Here is a 22,186-nt window from a genome sequence, read left to right on the forward strand (position 1 = left end):
CAGCTGCTTTGGTTATTTTTTCTAGTATCATTCTAGCAGATTACTGACTGATCTGTAATTCCTCAGTTTCTCCTTTCTCGCCTTTTAACATCAGGTGTTTTATTTTCTGTTTTCTATTTCTCACACTCTGAAAGAATGCCGTCACGCCAGATTGCTCCAACCCATCTTCAATGTAGTCTACTATGAATTTCATCACTTCCAGATAACTGGAAGCATTTTATCTCCTTAAGTACTCTAACTCACTCTTACTCTTAGTTCTAAGTCAATCATTAGTTTACAGATGAACGGAAAAGGCATTTAAAGTATTCCTGATGCCATCTATCAATGGTTCTCCCTGTTGAACATCAGACCAGTTCCACTGGTCTTCCTTTTACTACTAATGGACTTATGAAAGTATTATCTGTTTGTTCTTTGTGGGTTTTTTTTCCCTAACAGCTACAAACTTCTTTGTTTTTTATTTATTTCTTGTAGTACCATCCCTGTTTCCTGAGCTGTACAAATTCAGCTTTCCAATATTTTCACATGATGTTACGCCCTTTCTGCTCTTCCTAAGGACCAAACTCTTATTTCCTGGTCACTTTGACCATAGTTAGTTGCTTTCTACCTTTACTTCTCCACCATCAGAGACAGGTCCTGCTACTCGGTCTTTTCACATGCTTTGTCAGAAAATTGCCATCTGCACATTTTAACAACTTGCCAGACTCTTTATCTCCTGGCCTTTTTTCCCCCCAGACACCTGCGCAGTTCATATATCTGGCTATCACCAGAGCAGAGCCATCGACAGTGAACCTGGAGGCAGGATGCAGGTCTACTGATTCTAAAGCAAAAGCAGTGGCCTTTGAGGAGTCATGCTTTTGCACAGCCCCACCCTTTGAAAGTGAGGACAACAAAACTATAAAGGCATCTCAGTCATTTATCCTTTTACAGATTTCTATTTTTCCTTCTCCTGGTGAAAAATTCTAATCACTGTCAAATAGATTTGAAGCAGCATATTTATTTTTCACGCTCTGCTGCCTGATGTCAGATAACATACACAATACAGAAAAATTCATTCCAAAGATTAGTTTACTGATGAGTTTTTACCATCATTTTTCATTCATAATGCCCGTATTTGTGCTACACAGAGCTTGCTACTTCTCTATCTATATTAAAAGCATTATATGGGTTTTTTGAAAATTTACATGGGAGACAAAACCCTTTACTAGCTGACACTCACTTCCCACAGACTTTCCTATTACTGCATTTCAGAAAACGTTCATCACTCAGGAGTACATCCAGATAGTACCTACTGGCTAGATCCCATCTCCATCTTAACTGCTACATTTTTGTCCTTGTATGATGTTTTTTTAACTTCCTTTTGTCTAAACATATACCTGTCACTAGTGACCTTTGGTAACACTGCCTGATTTCCAGGGACATGTACCAGACAACAAGCACTACCAAATGCTAAATAAAGCCCTGAGGAACAAAATGAGAAGAAAGAAACATAATCACCACTCATGCAACCTCTGGTGGTACCTGAACATCCCTTTACAATGCTAATTCGATCAGACTGTTGACAAAAGAGTAATAAAAATAAATTCTGGTAATTTCCTTTTTTTTTTTTTTAAAAAAACAAATGGCATAACATCAAATTTGATCCCACTAGTAGGAAAACTTTTACATAGCCACATTGCAGAAACATTGTGTATAGTGACGAGCTGTACAGTGAACACCTAATCAAGTGATGCAAAAATTGAAAGCTGTTAGGAGTTTCCTTGCAGATAAACATTATGTGTTTGCTATATAGTTACCTCTCACAGAAGCAGTATAAATAGCCAATTCTTGTGTTTACAAAGAAACATCACCATGCTTGTTCCTTCATTCAAGATCAACAGCCATGATACAACAAAGCACATCTTCCAGGTATTATGTAGCACACTTTAAAAAAAGTGTATTTGCTATATAAAGTGTGAAATGATATACATAGAAAGTGTGCAAACAAGATGAATAAATATACTATCTAATCTCCAATTTCTACTTCATAGCATTTAGTGTTTTAACTATGACATATGAAAACCACTGCTTACAGAAGATCCAGAAAAAATCAATTTCTAAAGTTTCTGGTTTTAATTCTGTAACTTTCCAACTAAAAGCAAAAACACAGTAATGTTTTGCCAACAAAGATATTCTGCTAATGGAATTACAGACAATGGGCCCAAAGAGATAAAGTTCAGCAAATCATTTCCATAAAGGCAGTTTTCACATGTGCTTTATTTGTCAAAAATCACCCTGTTTGCCATGCCTCCAGGAAGCCAAGCTAAATCTTATTTCAAACTTTTGAAATGAGACTGTATGCTTCACAACTACTTTTGCATATACATGCCTTACCTGCAGTCATCACAAAACACAATAAGCTAAACTGGTCACTTGCTCAAACATGCGTTTGGCATGAAGGTCACTACTACTTTGCTAGATCTGGTGAAACAACTGTACGTCAAAGCTTATCTGTGTTTTCCAACTATACTGACTGGTTTTAGAAGAGGTATTCTCTCTCCCTAAAACTTTTCTCCAAATATGACTTCACAACCATATACAATTCCCCTATTAGAAGGAACTGTAAAGTAACCCACAGTTAAAGGATTGGATGTTTGAAACAAGTACTGACAGACATGATTTTAACAATAAGCAGGGGTTTTTTTATCTTGCTTCCTAAAAAAATTATCAAAAACAAAGTTAATACAAACGGATTTATAAGAAGAGTTAACCTGCCACACAACGGCACTCAGCAACTTCCAACTGCCCACAACACTTACTTCAACATGCACATGCCACACCACAAGCATGAATATGTAAACTGCCACTAAGGAAATCTTGAAACATGAAATAAAACTTCCAGCTTCATAGAAAAAGAAGAAGAAAGTTCAGCACAGAATCTGGCATCAGCCCACAGCAGGAAAATAAATCTCTGTAACTGCTGTCAAATTCTCACTTCCCAGAAAACAGCAGATAGAACAAATTAAAAGCGTAACTCTTCAGTTTCCACAATGCTTGGGTGTTTTCTCATTTTGACTACTGCACAAATTACTTGCTTTCATTTCTTTTTAGACTTCGGAAACATATGTTACTCATCCGTTCCACAAAATACTCTACTTGCCAATACAAAAGAAGTGCAGAAGTTTCATCATGACTCCTGCAGGACATGGTACATTTCTTTTGAGTTGATGGATGTTGCTTTCACATTGCTGAATTGCAGAAAAGTGAAAGGCATCTTCAAGAAAAACTGATTACTTCTTTTGATCTTTGTTCTTATAATCATCAAACACACAGTGGTTGCCTGGAGACTCCTATACAAACTTCATAATTTGTAAAGAAACAAAGAAGGATATTGTTATTTTTAATCTCCCATGGTAGCTTCCAGAAATTACCTTAATTCTTTTAGATCATATGGCAAAAGGACCATTCCATTAATGCCTCACACCTTAATGAGGGAAGTTAACTATTCACCACATTTATTGGAGTTAGTTGACAAAGTGGGTAGGGAAGAGATGAAAAGCTCCATCTTTAAGTAAAAATAACGAACTAGACTAGATAATAGAATACTGCCCATAGATTACAAATACAGCTTTCCTTCAGTGTAATCCTAAAAAGGATTACAGAAGGGGCATGTCAAGAACAAACTTTGCAGCTCAAGGTAAAAGTTCCAGACAAGTAACTATTCTACAGAAAACGCTCTAAAGTACTACAGAAGATAGTTTCATAATAGTTAACAATAAATAAAAGACTGTTTTCAAGGGATATGATTTCTAAAATATTCTATGCAGTTTGAAATGTTTTAATTTTGTCTCTTAACAGTTTGTCTAGTTAATGTTTTAGAGATTATCTTAAAAGAGAAAACAAAAAATCACTACTCTCATCCACTTCACTGATATTTCCAGATGATAAACCTGACAAAGAATATATTAGTGGTCATTAATTCCAACTTGCCTTACATTGGCAGAACACCCTTTTTAATTCATGACATTGCAGTTAGAGTTCTGATAAGTGTTTTGGATAGGCCAAGGCAGTAGATAACAGAGACTGCTGATAAGAGAATAAAGAGATAAAATAATGTGATTATTACAGTGAAGAGGTTGCCAATGCCTCTCTAACAGCCTTCCTTGTATCCAGGTAGTTATAAATAGGGCCTGGAAGGAACGTGGTTGCATAATTTCAAGTTAACTATGAAGGAATATGACCCCATAAAAAGAAAAGCTACAGGCACGAATTTACATTAAGCATCTTCTGGATACAAGATGCTAGCTTACAACGATCCTGGCTCTTTGATTAGTACCAGGTCATCCATCAAAAGGGAAGTTACTATTGTTCATCATAAGTATAAAGAAGCCACATATGGAGACTTGCTTGGGCAGAATCCAGCATGGGTCTAATAAGCTCTGGTTAGGCAATCAGGTTACCAGAGAGCGAGAAAGCCCTAAGCACTGATGCATTATTGACTGTCTCTAGACTTTGAAGACATCTAATAATATTCATTAAGTGATCACTCTTCTACGATGCAGGTGCTGTTCAAACAGACAAAACTCCTGTTTAGACATGGATCAGGTACCTACACTGATTCTCTTCTGGCCAACTCCGATTATTTTGTTCCTTCCCTTCACTTCCCTAGATAAGTTTTATTTGCAAAGACTCTTTAGTAAATGAATGTGCTGGTTTTGCCTGGGATAGAGTTAATTTTCTTCAGAGTAGCTGGTATGGGGCTATGTTTTGGATTTGTGCTGGAAACAGCGTTGATGACGCAGGGATGTTTTCGCTATTGCTGAGCGGTGCTTACAGAGAGCCAAGGCCTTTAGTGCCTCTCACCGCACCCCACCAGCGAGCAGGCTGGGGGTGCACAAGGAGCTGGGAGGGGACACAGCTGGGACAGCTGACCCTGACTGACTAGGGGATATTCCAGACCATATGACGTCATGCTCAGCATAGAAAGCTGGGGGAAGGAGGAGGAAGGGGAGACATTCGTAGTGATGGCGTTCATCTTCCCAAGTAACGGTTACACGTGCTGGAGCCCTGCTTTGCTGGAGATGGCTGACCACCTGCCTGCCCATGGGAAGCAGTGAATGAATTCCTTGTTTTGCTTTGCTTGCGTGTGTGGCTTTTGCTTTACCTATAAAACTGTCTTCATCTCAACCCACGAGTTTTCTCACTTCTACTCTTCTGATTCTCTGCCCCATCCCACTGTGAGGAAGGTGAGTGAGCAGCTGCGTGGTGCTTAGTTGCCAGCTGGGGTTAAACCACAACAGTGAATTACTCAGGGAACCAGAGACAGACATTTAAAGGAATACAGTTCCTACTGATATGTGGAGGAAGGCAAGGAGTTTCCTTCTGATGTTGTATTGCTTAGTCAGAATCCTCATGTTTAAAATTCTTTATTTTCATATTCACAAAAATATGACCCAGTTTGAATTACATTTCATGGAAAATTTTTAACTTAAGTGCTGAAGGTTTTCAGGATATAGAATCCCCACATTTTTTCTAAAGCTAGTAGTTACTCAAATCATAACACTTGAGATGAAAAGGTTTTGGCCTTCCCTGGATACTCTTCTTACTTCTTTGGTCTTTATACTTGTCAATGTGAAGACGAAGCCAGGATGAGAGACCAAGGAAGACTGTCAGTATACATACTTCAGGCTGCAAAGGTCCCTCAGGAGTGAGATATGCTATACTCCTCTCTCAGCCTCACAAAGCAGCCAGGCACACAACTGTTGTCATTATAAAGTGAGCTAGACAGATTTTTTTTTTTTTCCTTCTGTAACTGTTTGTAGTTAGTAAATGAACTGATGCTCCACCTGCTGGAAAGAGAACTACATGAGCTCTAGTATTCAGCAATTTCTTTCTACAAGGAAGATGCAACCACTTAAGTCTCAAAACAAAACCTCTTGCTGTCAGCAGACAAAAAAGCAGCCAAGGATTTAGCTTGTCTAAGATTCTTTTCCCTGCTCCAAGAACTGTGCACGGATTTTCCTCGTGCCTTTGAAAGTTTTTGTTTTGACTTTACATAGTAAACAACCACCTGACAATTTTGACTCTGTGCACTAATTGCTTTCAAGTAATACTGTTGCTAAGAGTTTGATATGGGTTAACTTTTGTGCAATATGGCATATAATATAAAGCTGAAAAGCTGCTGCACTCTTCCTCTCATTTGTCCTAGCTTTTACTGTATTCTGAATTTTTCCAACAGTAACAGAAATGTAGCAAAAGAATAAAAAAGCAAACTAATTCAACAGGGTAAAACCTCTGCTGATACTTGCCAGGCTGACAAACTGCAGAAACAAGTGCTTATTTTATACAGCAAGTTAAAATAGGAACCAGGAAAAGAAGTCTAAAACCTCAAGGTACAAATGCACCTGGCAAGATCACAGTCAGACAGCTAGTACAAGCTAAATTATTTTATGGATTATGTTACAATTTATGGTGGAGTTTGTTTCATGATTTACAGTATGTTTCTGAAACATCAAAGATGTTTCAGATACATCTATAATGATGCTTGGGAGAAGTCTAATACTGAGCCGCTTGACATATATATATGTATGTATATTTTATATATATATATATATATATATATAAAAACCAGAACATTAGTCTGACAGTTAACAAACATCTCCAAATCAAAGAGAAGCCATAAATGTCAGCCACCACCCCTGCTGAACTGTGATTTGCAAAGATGATGAGAATGCTGCTCTAACTGGTGGGAACTTACTACTTTCCATGTCACTAAAGCCAAATAGTCAAGAATACAGAAGCAGAACCTCTTCCCGCCCTAGAAACCCCCAACATTTTAAGTAAATAAACAATTGTTTTATTTTGCGTTTTCAGATTTGTGTTTCTGCAGAGTAGCTGAATAGTATTTTCAAATGCATCTCGATAACCGTAAAAGCTATAATTTCTGAGAGGGATGATTTTCATATCTAACTAAAACTTGTAAGGACAACACCAAATAACTTCCTCTGCTGGCGTTCAGTTCAGCAGCAAATACAGCAAAACTAGTGAAAGATTCACTAATGCCCAAAGGGAAAACTGCAGGCAGTTCAGATCCAAATTTTGTAATGTTTGACAGCGTTAATGAGTGATAATGAGCAACACTTGCGATCATACAGAAATTACTAATATTCAAGATATCAGAAAGGCCCTTGTGACTTAGTCCAGATAACTTTTTCTAAGCCATAGATAACTGTATCTTAGAACACTCCCTGCTTTGCCTAACATGACATTCATATATAGCGGGGATGAAAAAGGTGATATATACCAATTACCGACTAAGCTCATCTCCACTGTAGAAATTACACAATCTCTAGCACAGAAGGGCAAATAAGAGAGCTGCTTCTTGTTTTCTCATTAGCAGCTTCAGGAAAAAAAGGTAGCCAAGAGACTTATTCCTCAATATGCTATTTCCAATAGCCAAAGGAAGGTCAGTGTGTCTATCTGCAAAGGATGGAATGAAGTGGTAGAAAGGACTAAGATACTCAACTACTTTTCCCAAAGTATTATTTTCCTAATGTGAAAATAACAATTGAGAGCATAAGCAAATAGAGGCATAAAAGTGTCACAACACAACATAAGCAAACTTCCTATTTTTTATTTACATGTAATTATATGCAAAACTCTCTTTAAAATTGCCAAAATGATAGTAAAAAACTTGGAAATACCCAAATTAACAATGCTTCTGTGAGAATGATCACTGAAGAAATATTTGCATTTCCTGAAGATCATATCCATTCTAACTACCAAAGAAACAGAAAAAGAACTAGAAAAAGACCCCACAGGTCTGAGCATCTAAGTAAGAAAACCTTTTAGAACTGGATTATAGAAATGACATCATATATTCTGTAAGAAAAAGAGCAACAGCATACACTTCACTTAAAATCCTGTTATTTTAAGACAATTCTTAACATTCCTTACATTCTCGCAGCATCTCTGCTAACAGTGGGGGGCATAACTACATAAAAAAAAAAAAGAGTCAGTATCTCACTGGGTTTCGATTCTTACCTGTTTGGGTCTTACTGGGATGATGCTGTCCACCTGCTCCTTGCTGTGGAGGAGGACTTGCCCCTGCTTGTCCAGTACCTTGTGCTGGGCTGGTGCCAGTCAGAGTCCCAGTAGGCAGTGGCTGACCCCGCTTTAGGAGCTGCTTCTGTTCTTGCTGGCGGAAGCGTGGAGGCACCTCACGAGGCAGGTAACGGGACGCAGCTGGCTGCTGCCCATTAGCAGACGCACGCTTGCCATTGCTGCTGTTGGTAATAGTGCTGGTGGAAGTACTGGTACCGGTACCGGCAGGTTGGGGCTGGCTTAAACTGGTCTTAATAGGTTCTGGCACTACATTGAAAAAAAAAAAATCTGCTTTAGTATCAGAAAGTTGTGGGGGTTTTTTCCTGTAACTGAGCAAATGGATAATGTTTTCCAGTCTCCCAAACAACAGCTGGCAAAACATGGACTATAAAATACGTAAAATACATTCTAAATAAAAAAGTGTTACGACCAGAACTCAGGGCTGGTCTACTATGTATGTAGCCTCCTAAATTGTTATATAACATTTCTGAAATCTACATCTAAAAAACCTGGGTTTATATAGCTGTAAAATTTATGTACCAGAATACAGCTGATAAAGGCTTCACACCCAACTCTTTGTGAGAGCCTACATGTCTGTTTTTAACTGTACAACCCCCCGGCCTTATCTCGCACACTTCCCGCTTCCCAGGCTGCATCGTCAGTCAGCAGCACACAACAGAGAAGTTCGTTACTATAAATATCTGGTACCCACTGCGTGAGAAGAGGAGAGAGCATATCGGCTGAAGACTGAACAGTTTGTATATACACAACCAAGTTCACATCAATACTCAAATGGCTCACAAATGTATATGTCTATGTATGTATCTGGGTGTTTATACTAAATAGGATTTAGGATAGTACAAGACTTAAGAAGAAAAACACTGATTTGCTATCAACTCTACAACAGAGCAAGTGAAAAAACTTCTTAGATGTTTTCACTTCCAGCATTTCTAAGACATCTTGGATTGTTCTCAAAACAAGATGTTTAAGAACACTTAGCCTAAAACAGTAAATAAAAGCCCAATAAATAAAAGGATGGCTAGAAATAATTTTTGTTATGCTCAAATAATGTGCAGAAAAAACATTAAATAAGAAATAGTGGCACAGAGTAACTAGCATGCCGTGAAATTTGCATTTCAGAGAATTAATTCAACTGAAAGTGTGTATATTAGAGTGAAAAGTTTTCAAGTAAAGATTAATTTATGTTACTCCTGCTTTACCCAATCTGTAGACACATGTGCAAATGCTTTGTGCCTCCATTGAGGCACAAATATGTTCTATGTATTGGGAATTTAAACAAAAAAAAAAGTTATGCTTGCACGCAATTTATTCAATAAATTATTTTTAAGGACTTCAAAAATATGGGGCTTATGTTTTCAAAATTATGATTAAAACTCTGATCGTAATTAGTTCCTTTCATTGGAAACAGTGGATGACACACAACTCTTTTGCCATTACAAGTCTATTTTGGGGGGATTTTTTTTTTTAATTCAGTGTCTTATAAAAACACCAAGTTTTTGTATCCCACTGAAGAGTACAAGAACCATTGCTGTGGTTTGCAAAGTTACATAGCAATGTTTCTCTGCAGAGCACTTCTCATTTCTGAACTGACTCTGAAATGGAGTAACTGAAGAAAGTAAATCACATTTCAGTTTTACACTAAGCTACACATTTGCAAGAACACGAGTGAATGGGCACAAGGACAAACAAGCCCATACCATTCTTTTTCCACGTCTCACAAGTGACTAAAGGAAAACTCTTTCTCATCTGTAGTAAGAAGCACTCAACTTCAGCTGCAAAATGGATTCCAACGTGTAAAGCATGAAGATTATTTTAATCAACGTTAGCACTACTTTTAATGATACAAAAGGTTTTGTCTTTCACGGAGAGATACTAATTCCCTAGTATATGCAGAGCACATCCACCACAGGTACCAAACTGGCCAACCAGTTCACGCTAGGACAGAAAGAACACCTCAACATCTTATTTTCTCTCTGATTTAATAAATGTATTGACCAGTCTGTAGGATAGGCTGAAGACATAAATTTGTGACTGTTTACATTGCAGAGAAATAAATTTTTACAGTTATTTGTACATCAGTATTTCTTCACAAGAGTAACACAAGCTTTTCTTGAATCTTTCAAGTCTAAAACCTTTAAAACATACTAAATAGCATCTCAACTGCTTCTTTTCCATAGTTTTAGCCTCTTCCTTACTACCAGGACAAAATACAATGTCCTATAAACACTACTGGAACTAAAACGGCATTAAGTTTTAAAAGTAAGGATAAATTCTGGTTATTCTCTGCTTAGGCAAAACGCATTGCCTGTTACAGTATTTGAACCTTTTATTCCTTACTGTAACAAATCTTCTGCATGGTCTAGAACAGGAGGGAGGAGAAGAGAGAGGAGATGTGACAATTTAGTATTGAATAGAGTGCTCATTTAAACTGCATAGTAAGCTACTGCACCCATCTAGAGCACCCACTGCCTTTTTAGTTCAGCAGTTTTTCAGTTTGGGATGTGAGATTGCTAATATTAAATATCACACTGCCTGTAGCCATGAAAGCATAAATTTTCAGGCTTCTAATGATCTCCCAAAAAAACAAGTTTAAAGACCCAATCCACCAGCTTATTCAGCACTCACACAAAGCTTTTGTTTTCTCGTGGTCTTTCCTAAACCTTTTTATTAAGCATTTCAGGACACCCCAGTCTTTTACGTTTGCACTCCAGGCATACATTTGATATGTCCCACTCTAACCTTGCCTGAAATAAGCAGGCCAGACCCACCCTGGTCTGTAGCGGAATTTGCCCGCACAGCTTGGCATGGAGAGGTCAGCGGTGCCGGGTCCCTTCGGGAACAGCCAGGAGCGAGTTGGGGTGGGGGTACCAGGAGCAGAGTGGCACAGCACCGGCCGGGGATGGCAGCGCCTGGCGGGAACTGCACCAGTTTGTTCTGCTCACTTGGCAGTGTCTACAGAGCTGCTCGGCCACCCAGAAGGAACCCTTTGGGCTTCCTAGATGCACAGAACTGAGTACTCCTCCAGCTCATCACAAGCATGTCCAACAAGGGCAAAACTGGATCTCACCTTGTTATATATATGGTGTAAAACCAGTACTCAGCCTCTCTGCAGGCTTTGACACACCTGAAAACTGATCATCTTCCACAGCAGAAGCAGTGAACAGGCATCAAGGTAGTGTCGAGGGTAGTTTCAAAGCAAGCAGGCACTTGCACAAGCAAAAATATGGCAAGTTTGACAGCAACCATCAGCACTTTGCCTCTCCAAGACTTTTATTTTGGAAGCCTAAACAATTTCACCTGTGCTTATTTCTGTAACAAAAAAGGAACTTTGAATATAAAAAAAATTTAAAAGTACCAATAACGTCTGAAGAGCCGAGAATAACACCTTCTTTGCCTTTTCAAAATATACCACCAGCTTTGGAAATGAACAGTTTATCCTAACTCTGACAATTAAAAAAGTAGACTAAAAATGTCACAAAGTGCAGAATAATTAATTTCAAGTATCAAATTTGCATATTCAACATGTATCTGAGAATTATTTTGTTTCCACAATATAAATAAATCTATCGCCCACATGACTGAAAATATTACTTAGTTTTAATGGGTCTTTTCTTAAGTCCTGTTGACTTTAACATTCCACCTGCCCTTTAAAAAAAATAGAAAGTAGTATAACCTATGAATTAAGCTGATCCTCTCACTGAACAGCAGTCCCTCCAGAGATGAATCTCTCCAGCTCTCTCTGGACAGCCTGCCACGGGAGGGCACACACAGCTTCTGCAGGTGACCACCACCGCCTGTCCGGCAGGTACCAACCTGCTGCACAGAAAACACAGGCTCAGGCTCTCACCACCCGTCACCCTGGGTTTGGGAAGGCTACACCACCTTAGACTTGTGTATGTGCATATCGAAGTGCCTCGTATCCAAACTCGAAATTGTATCAAAAGCCAACTCCTTAGTTCTGCTTGCTTTGACAAATTGAAAAGACAATTAAAACAGTATCACTTTTTATGTTTTTGAGCAAAAGTGTGTATTTCCATTTTGTTTGGGAGATGGGGAGCAGAAATGAGAAAATTAGAGATCTTGGGGTATTATTACTACGGCTACTGCTGCTACTATTACAGAAATGTAAACATTTTTAACTACTACTACTACTATTATTATTACAAAGATGTAAGCATTTACAATCATTGAAATTTCAAAGGATGAAGCTAGATGTGATTTGCTCGCAACCACAAGATTCAGAAAGAGCACTCCAGACATAGTCTGATCCACCAAAAATAATAAACCATTTCAGCTGGGAAGTTTCTCCAACTCAGATAACAGGACTAGCCACACAAACCCTTGTGCAGGCAGATCAGAGGGAACACCAGGGAAGAGGAGGAAAAGGGGACAGGCAGGAGGGGGCAGCCGGGTGGGGATGAGGACTGCTCCCCCACATCGCCACCCAAAGTCTCTCACCCAGCCAGCTCAGCTCTGGCCATCAAACTCTGAAGTACTCCAAGGTCCTGACGATCAGCTAGTAAAAAAGACTGGACAGGACAACCGCATGGCAAAGCAAGAAACTACAGCCTTCTTTGATTTGCTTGTTCTTTAAACTAAGAAATTATTTTTCCATGGAGTTAAATAAGTATACAAGAGAATTAAAACCATTAACTGGCACAATGCCAACAGAGTCGGTATTTGTCTGGCCCTGAGACTTTCTTAAGGAATACTAATTCATTGGAAATGTCTTTCAGAGAGCAAGGCAGGCTAGGCTGCTTTTTAGAAAGCATTATGTTCTCATTTTATTCTTATATATATAGACACACACACATCTGGTACTTCCAAATATGCGTATGCGTGCATACATACATATATGTATTTTTTATATATATATATGACCTAAGGTCATAGAGTACATAATTTTTGCTTTAGTGTGAATTAACAAAGCAGCTTCATCACAAAGGTGTGGCCTGAGAAACCCAATTACAGTGTTAGAAACTATGTTTCCGTCTAAATATCTGAATCATAGATGAGGAAAAAAAGAACAAAGAAGATCAAAATATCAAACCCATTGTACTTTAGAATAAAAATATTTCTGCATATTAATAATACTGTTTTTTCTCTAATCAACATAGCAATGTGGAGTTTTTTTGTATATGAAAATCTCTTTTAAGACAAGTTAAATGGAAGCTCTTGCAAGGACACTGTGTATACAATCATGGTAGCTGGAAAATAACTATTTAATAGCACCACTGACAGGAAATAAAGCAAAAAGTGAGAAACATCATAGGAATGGGCTTGATTCCCAAATTCCAGCTTCTTATCAGGCTAGAATTTAGCCTTCAAATACAGCAATAATATTTGGAGAATGTATGTTACAACGACAATACGACTGTATTCTTCAAAAAAACTCAACACCTATTTAAAGTCATCTTCAGCAATGTTTAAGCAGCAATTTTCATTTGATACGCACTGTGAGAAACACCTACCGTTCAAAGTGTCTACATTAGATTTCCTAATTATTAATTGTCATACGATACTTGCTTTAAGAGCATCTTTATACACCATTTAGACATTCCCCTTCCTACAACGTGTATATTTTGAGATGATGGCTATGCTTTGCAGAACATACAATGTACAAAGACATAATATTTTAGCAAACTGCAGGCTAAAAGCAAACCAGACAGCAACCTTTTGCATACAGCATGGCAGTGCCTGTGGTCAGCAGGGGCTGCCTAGAACACTGATGCTCTGTGCGCTATACATTTAATCAGCCCCAAGGGCCAACCTGCCAATCTATAGAGAGACCTTGCCAGTCCCTGAAGGAGCAGCCTGTCTACCCTTTCACCTGAAAGTAATACACTGCCACAGCTAATGTTATGTGGGCAGCTGTCTCAAATCCAGGAATTAAAATGTAGCCTTTATGGCTAAATTTGCTTTAATGATAAAAATGTTATTTAAAATGTATGGGAGAAAGGTTTTAATACAAAGTGATTTTCACAACTAGCACATGATTAAAGAGCTAAAGCAAAAACATTTAAGTAGAAAGCCTCTTGCAAAAACACAATTAAAGGTGTAAAATAAAAGCCTTGAGATTGCTTGCTCTTGAGATGTTTGTGATGGGTATCTGCTTATTCTACATTCTAAGAACTGTACATATACTAAACAATGAGCTTTCTTGTAACAATTATCAGTACTTAAAGGTATCTAAACTTCTTAATCCAATTTTACCCAAACAAATCCAATAATTACCCCATATGCTTTTTGATGATTACAATCTCGGGAATCCCAACTGCATAAAAAAGTGTTATGAGCAATTGTAGGTGGATTTTATTAATATAATGAATAGGATCAGTCTAACAGATTTCAATTACAACAATAGCTTTTAAGTACATTTCTATGACATAAGGAAAGAACATGCATAAATGAAAGAAACTGGTTAAGCCACATAATACTGATTTATGGCAGCTTTTTCCTTTCATTCACCTCATTAACATTTCTCTATATTTCAGAATCCCCCACTCCAGCTCTATAAAACTTGCATTTCTAAAGCCTTGAAGGAGCAGGCATTCCAGAAGAGAAACAGTTAAACCCAGAAATGCATTCTTGGCTGCTACTGTGACAGGATTTATTTACAGCTTCTATTAAACACAGCAGCTCCATTACAAAGTGCTGGATGTGAGAAGAATTTTTGATTATACAATGCCAATGCCTCACTGCGTTAAACATATCATGCCAGTGTATTATTTTTTTTCCTTCAGCAATTCGTTCAGGTCATTGTTTGATGGGTTTATGAATTCATTACAGGAAACAGATGGATCCCATAATTCAGAGCTATTCTCCCAGCCAATCATATGGGCAATTTTATTTCTCATCTTGCTCCCCCCTCCAAATCAACCTTAATGAAGCCACTTCCTCCATGTCCAATTCCCCGCGCACACACACACTGTAGCGACAACTGGTGCTTATTAAGGCAACCTCCAAACACTAAATGCTTTCAAAATAAAGCTGAACTGGAGCACGCTCATACACAGACATCCCCTATGAAGTCAGACAGAAAGCCATGAACTTACCCAAGTCAGGCGAAGATAAGCAAAAAATACAGGATTGTAGTGGGCAAAAATAGATGTCCTGATTAGTAAGAAATCCATTTTTATATGCTTAAAAAAGTCTTTCCTTAGGAAAAAAATGTTGCCCCCCCCAATCTACTTTCAAAGGATGAATTTTCTTTTAGCAAATTACCTCCTTTGTCTACTAAGCAGTGGTATTTTTTATCCACAGTGACATCTACTGGCAAAAGTAAAGGTATTTCAGTAAACTATTGCATAAAAACCTACTTCCTAATGTTTTTATACAAAAGCGGTAATTTTCTGTCTGGATCTTCCCTTCCCCTGAGCACACAGACTTCTCCTGAAAGAAACTGCAGAAAAGTTACAGTCTAAAGCCAAGAAAATCCAAAAGTTACTTTTCAATAGTACTCATAATGGCTTTAAAAATGTAACCAGAAGCTGCAGTTTGACATCAAAGCCCACATTCAGGGTTAAAAGTAAAAACATATCCGTTATTATGGCCTTAGAACTTTAACACCATTTATTTTTAAAAAATGCTTCGATTTTGTACTAATTCCTGAATATATCATTCATCTAATACTCAGAATAAATAAAAGTCTTTTTCCTGGTTTTACTTTATTTCCCCCGTTTGACCTCCTAACTGACCACAGTGCATCTTCTCCTGCTTCCTCTTCCAGACGTTTCCTCTCCACTTCCTCCTCTTGACTTTTGCAAAGTTTCCTGCCTCCTTCCTTAGTCTGTCAGCATCCCACTTCTAAAACCTCTCATCATAACCTACTTTTCCCAACAGTCTCTACAGACTTCTCTCACTTCTACCAGTGAGACCAACTCAGACCTTTTACACAGAACTTGAATTTTTTTGCCAGGAAATTTGAAGTCAGAATAGGAATTAACAGGAAGCTGCAAAGTTCATGGGAAACCTCTAAATCAATTTTTAGTATTTCTCGACCATCTTCAACAACTCAATTTTGTGTATTTTAGTGGTAGGAGATAACCAAGGAAGTTCCTCAAAAAGATAGACTATCTAATCCCTCATCCCTGCTCCAGTCTCCTCTCTGCTTTAGGAGGAGTGATGGTACATGGTGTGGTCATATAGCCAGCCTCAGCATCATGCTCCAGAAACCAGCCTCAGTTCTTAATAATTTCTATTGCTTATACATTACCTAAACTGCAACTGATTAAAACTGTTTTAATGCACTGTTATACACTGCATAATTAATTAGAACAGCCAGAGCTTCCAACTCCAGAAAAGAAAAAGAAATCAAAGCTCTGAATACATATCTACCCATCTAGAACAGCACCAGCTTATACCCACATTACATTCGGAAAGTCTTTTTACAACAACAGGAGAAAGAACAGTTTTTGAAAATTGATTCTGCGTAAGACAGACATTTTATTCAGGAAATACCTACACAAGTGAGGGCTATCCTGTTTGGTTTGGAGTAGTTTTAAAGTCATGTTTACCCATATGTTCATGGTTCTGGTTTTGTGTGAGAAGGTATCTATGCTAGAATGAATTCAAACCCCACTCTGCAGCTCCCAGTCTGACTTGCTCATCTGAACACATTTCACAGGCTTCATCAAGATATAAGCATAATTTATTCTAAAACTATATTCAGACATATGATCGTTGCACGAAGTTAGCAGGTAACTACCCACCATAAATTGATAGATATTAAATACTGAAATTTATTTGTTACCTATTCAGTGGACTGCAGTTCAGTCAAAAATTAATTCCTAATTTTGATGCTGGGAGACCTTCTTTGAAAATATGTCATCCAGGAAGATTTTACAACCATCTGTGGGAAACCAGTATTTTATGAGGAAATCATAATAATTTATAGGGCCCACAGTGACAACCCAGTTGCAAATCATCTTCCCAAGAGTGAGACTTCCATATTAGAAATTAAAGGTTTTATTTTAATCTTCATTCCTGGATCTGCTAGAACCATATAAATATTAAAGCAAGCTGGAAAGTGTATTCCATTTGGTTGCATTTCAAATTTTTTTAAGTACTAAACAGTCTTTTCTTAAACAGACATTGGTGTTAACAGTCCTGTGGCTTGTTCAAAGCTCCCAACTGGTCGACTGGCCAGCTGGCAGACTAACCAGAATAGATAACCATTGAATTCACATTGAAGAGTTTCCTTAAGACCTGAGCACATAGGTGGGAAAGGTAAGTAATGGCACTAAGACACTGTCCTGCACCCAGCTGCACATCTCAAGGAACCTCTGTGGACCTCCAACCAAATTTGGTCAGGATCAGCCAGGTATTTCTAAAGCTAAATGGGGAGACCGAGACAGGAATACAACGCACCCTCACAAGCCTCATTTCCTTAGGAAACTAGGTCAAAAACATACTGAGAAAATTTATTTACTAGAGCATTTTTCCACAGTTTTATACAAAGTGTCTCTAAAACTATGAGTCCGCACTATTTTTGCTAAATTAATATTGACAAATTCTGTATCAATGAAGAAAAGAGTCGAAATCTTTTGGGGAAAATTAACAGGAAAACCAAACTATAGCTTCATAAATCATGGAATAAAGGAGGAATTTAAATATTTGACTTAATACATTTTAAACAGATAGCGCCTCAGTTACTTACGGAAAACCATATAATAACCCTATAATGTAAGGGCCTCCTATCTTTCTGCATGCATTAGGAGGCCATGCAAACAAAACCTGTCTGAATCACTAGCACAAAAGTTTGGGACCTGCTTTCTATTAGTCCTTGTGCCTTCTCAGGTAATTCCACATTCTTTCCACATACTACCCTACCCACACTCACACTCTTTACTCTTACTCTTCTTTTTCTCTTATCTCCGCATCCTAGGGTCCTCCTGACAGCATCTGCATGTTTCAAGCTTGTCTTAATAAACCCACCATTGCCCCCACTTGTCTTTGTAACTCTGCCCCTCTCCACAGCACCTCTCAGCCTAACCTCTGTCTCTGTAAACTGAGCTGTAAGAGCTTCTGAGGTTTCTAATGGTATTTCCTTGGCTAGAGCTTGGTGTCTCAATACACCTGCTTTACCAGAAATGTTTGAGAGAGCCATGTCTTCCTTAAATCTGTCCCTTGTTATCTCCTACAATCTTTTTCTCATCATCTTCTGTTTTTCTTCCCAATTCATTTAATTACAGGTGTTACCTTCTTAACTGTTGGCTTTATGCGAAGGTCTGAAATAGAGAAACATATATCCACAAATCCAGCTGACCCTAACTTCTACCCTGATACTCATTTGTTTCTCCCTCCACTCAGACCCAGTCATCTGCTGCAGTTCAAACAAATTCTACCTGTTTTCTCACATTTTCCACCTGTGTCCCACCATCCAAAGCTCCCTCTATACATCTTAACTTCGTAATGGTTTCTGACATGAAATTCTTACTTGATATTGTCATAAGCAAATTGGGGAAATGTGAGCTAAATGTAAAATTGGTTGAAATATTCTCCGGAAGAATCAATGGTTTGCTGTCAAAACAGAAGCATGTTTCAGAATAGATTCCGCAGGGACTTGATCCGAGCCTATGCTGTTCAATATTTTTGTTAACAACTGGATGATGGACTAGAGAATATCCTTATTAAATCTGCAAATGACACCAAGCTAAGGAGAAAAAAGATGGAGGTGATCAGATTGCTGTGTGATAGGATCAGAACGCAGCAATGATAAACTGGAGACATGGTATGAAAAAAGCAACGGCAACTCAATAAGGAAGTCATGTTATTAGGCATGAAGAATTAAATGCAGAACAGCAAACAACTTACCCCATAGCAGTTCTGCAGAAAAAGATGCAAGGTTTTAGCAGATCACAAACCAAAGAGAAGTAAAAAGATCAGGCTACTGTAAGAAGACAAGTGTTCTAATGGAATAAATAAGCAACTATGAGGCTCAAAGTAACCCTTCTACTTCAGTCTGGCATCTTAAAGCCTTCACTAAAGCACTGCCTGTACCCACGGCTGACCATCTCTCTTCAAGAAAGAGCTGGAAAGAGTACAAAGGAAATGGGAATCTGGAAACATGAACTACCACAGCAGACAGCAGGCAAAAAAGTAGTTGTCTGGAAGATGCTGGGTGCACAAAGAAAAAAACCAAACAATCAAACAAAAAAACCCCCAAACAAACAAAACAAACCAGAAAGAAGGAAACAGAAAGAAGGAAACAGAAAGAAGGAAACAAACAGAGGAAAAAAGAGAAAGAAAGAAAGAAAGAGAAAGAAAGAAAAAAGAAAGAAAGAGAAAGAAAGAAAAAAAAAGAAAGAGAAAGAAAGAAAAAAGAAAGAAAGAGAAAGAAAGAAAAAAGAAAGAAAGAGAAAGAAAGAAAAAAGAAAGAAAGGCAAGAAAGAGAAAGAAAAATACAAAGGAAGAGGAGGAAATAATTTGCTCCATCCCACAGTAAGACAAGACTTGCTGCATTTAAATAGCAGCCAGGGAGATTAAGATTTATATTTCTAACAATAAGAACGATTCAGGATTATCTGCAAACATGATACAGATTTGGTGATCTTGTCTCAGGGCAAGAGGACGGAATAGATGACTTCTCAAGAACTTTCCAGCATTATTTTCTACAATCCTACATGTAAAATGGGGCTCCAAATCCATCTTATTCAGCTCTCCCACTTCCTTAGCCATGACAAAGAAATTATTTTTCTCTCACATTGATAGTCACAGGACTCTCTCCAGCTTCTGCTGGTTTTTTAAATAAGTTTAAGATGTGGTCTTTCTTCATCAGCCCCACTTGTCCAGACCCTCTCCATTTTGTTCTTGATTAACATTAACTTGAAATTGTATCAAGACCAAATGACATTTTACCCCTCCACCACGAATGGGTCTGCATTCTCTTTGTAAGCCCATCACAGCCCACCCTGCTGCAGAACTTCCGTGCAGCTAACAGTCCTAGCCCAACTCTATTGATATAACTCTATAATCACAAATTTAACTTTTCTCTTAAGAACAGGAGAAGCTTCTAATAAAAACATAGATCCTTGCATACTTCAGAGCTCAGATACTACATTTTGCTTCCCTTTCTGGAACAGCATATACGTCATTTTTTTTTTCAGATCTGTCAGCAGAGAGGGTGCCAAATACTTCTTTTGAAAGATACAAAACCTGTTTTGTGTGATTCAACATGTATTTTTAAAAGTTTTCTTCAACCCCATTCTACATTACTCAGGTTCGTTTCACATGCAGCAGTCTTGTGAAGAATACTTATAACAGCTTTAATATTTTCCTCACTGCTTTCCTCCATGTTAGCACTGATTATAATTTTAATTTTAAATTCACAATTAATTAGTTGTGCCATTAAAAATGGTACAGCTAATTAGGTTGATAGGTTGTCATCAACAATAGATTGATAATCCAAAGCAAATATGATGCTCTTTCACTGCAAGCCAAACTGTCTCATGTTTATTGAAGGCTCTGAGTGCACACACACGGGTTTACCATGGCCTAATTGATGAATAGAAATGGGACCATATACATAAAGCCTCAAACTTAAAAGTCCAAGCTATGAATCAAGATTCTGGGTAATGGAACAGCTAAATTGTCATAGCTACATTTCTTCAGGACATGAACTGATAACAGATGGTAACTTTCAAGACCTAACAATTCGTCTGTTTCCTTTCAAGCGATAGTTCTCCAATTTACAGGCAATGTGAAGACACATTTATGAATTCATGTAACTGAAATACCAGTATTAATCAAGTACATATCTCTACACACACACTTGTCCACATATGCACCCACTGTAAAGCAGCGACAGATAAATAAATAAATATATCTTGCTAGAAGCTGGTCTCTAGACTACATTTGTCCTGAAGCCTCTGATGTTTGAGCACAGGCATATTTCATTTAACATGTCATCATACAGTTAACTCTGAATTCAGACTCCTGTAAACTCAATTCCCACCTCCAGAGCAGGACAATACACTGACATTAGAAAGCCAACTTGCCTAGTAAGAAAGGAAAATAATGAAGCTATTAGAAGTTTTTAAGCACTCATGTTAATAACATTAAGAAACAAGAGCATTAAGACCTGCCTAAAAAGGACAGAAGGGAGGTAAGAGTCATTGCTGAGATGAATCAGCTTGCGCAAGAAAGTACTACTCTACAATGAACTGAGAGGGCAGCTCTGAATGAAGAGAGGGATTGCTCAGCTGGCGTTTAGAAACATTTGCAGTTTTTTCAGGTTTGTGATATAAGACAACTTTCCTATAAAGCAAGTTCAGCCCTCTTCACAGCTACAGAATTCACATCTTTTATTCCCTCCCAGACTATTTAGAAACATCTAAACTCCACCAATTAATTTTAAAAAGACCCACTAGGCAAACACACATTAAGTTCTAGCCCATCAACAGGATATGAGTCTCACAAACACACAGTCTCAACAATTCAGTAACACAGTAAAGGATTATACCATTTCATGTTATCAAGAACAAGTCACAGGCACATGCTCCCTCCTTCACCTCTGCTCTCACCCTCCAAACCCTTCCTAAGTGTTGCTCAAGGCAATGCAACCCCATCAGTAACTAGACAGTAAAAGAGTCAGAAAAGACAGGAAACAGCTTGGAGTGAAATTACACAATGCTAACACTATCACTACCACAGGTACTGGTGGGAAAATCCAAGAATACAATAACAGATCAAATCACTTCATACAGTCACATAAGAAGTCTGGGCAGAACCAGGAATTGAATCCTTTAATTTTAAGCTGACTGTATGAATTTAATCTTATTAGACAATGTTTTACACGCAGTTTTCATATTCAAAAGAATTTTTTAAAAAACAAATTTACAAATGGTACTAAGTCATCACTCTGGCAATATTCTTTTTTCTTCATTCAACAGGCCACTTCCAAGCACAGACCGAACAGTAAATAGTCTTTACAGTAGAAATTCAATCATTGTTAAACCATTCTCACAAACAGATAAATATGAAAATTCACAGTAATTAGTATGTTCATAAGTAACTGAGAATTAGAATAATCTCAGTGTTGACCAGTTTACTGTACACAAGAGCCTAAAATTTCATTCGCACCTTA

General features: G+C 37.9%; 1 protein-coding gene across 4 annotated transcripts in view; it reads right to left on the reverse strand.

The window, feature by feature from the left end:
- The window catches only part of TNRC6C (trinucleotide repeat containing 6C), a 90,382-nt gene that overhangs the window by 51,770 nt on the left and 16,426 nt on the right, over positions 1 to 22,186 (reverse strand). For all 4 annotated transcript variants that reach the window (XM_010579406.1, XM_010579407.1, XM_010579405.1 and 1 more), the window contains one exon: positions 8,020 to 8,346. Coding sequence is in view for 3 of the 4 variants with exons in the window: in XM_010579407.1 (XP_010577709.1) it covers positions 8,020 to 8,346 (327 nt within the window). In the remaining variant the exon portion in view is untranslated. The remainder of the gene's footprint in view (positions 1 to 8,019; positions 8,347 to 22,186) is intronic.

This window comes from Haliaeetus leucocephalus, unplaced genomic scaffold (genome assembly GCF_000737465.1).
Source record: "Haliaeetus leucocephalus isolate CR32 unplaced genomic scaffold, Haliaeetus_leucocephalus-4.0 Scaffold657, whole genome shotgun sequence".
Classification (NCBI taxonomy): domain Eukaryota; kingdom Metazoa; phylum Chordata; class Aves; order Accipitriformes; family Accipitridae; genus Haliaeetus; species Haliaeetus leucocephalus.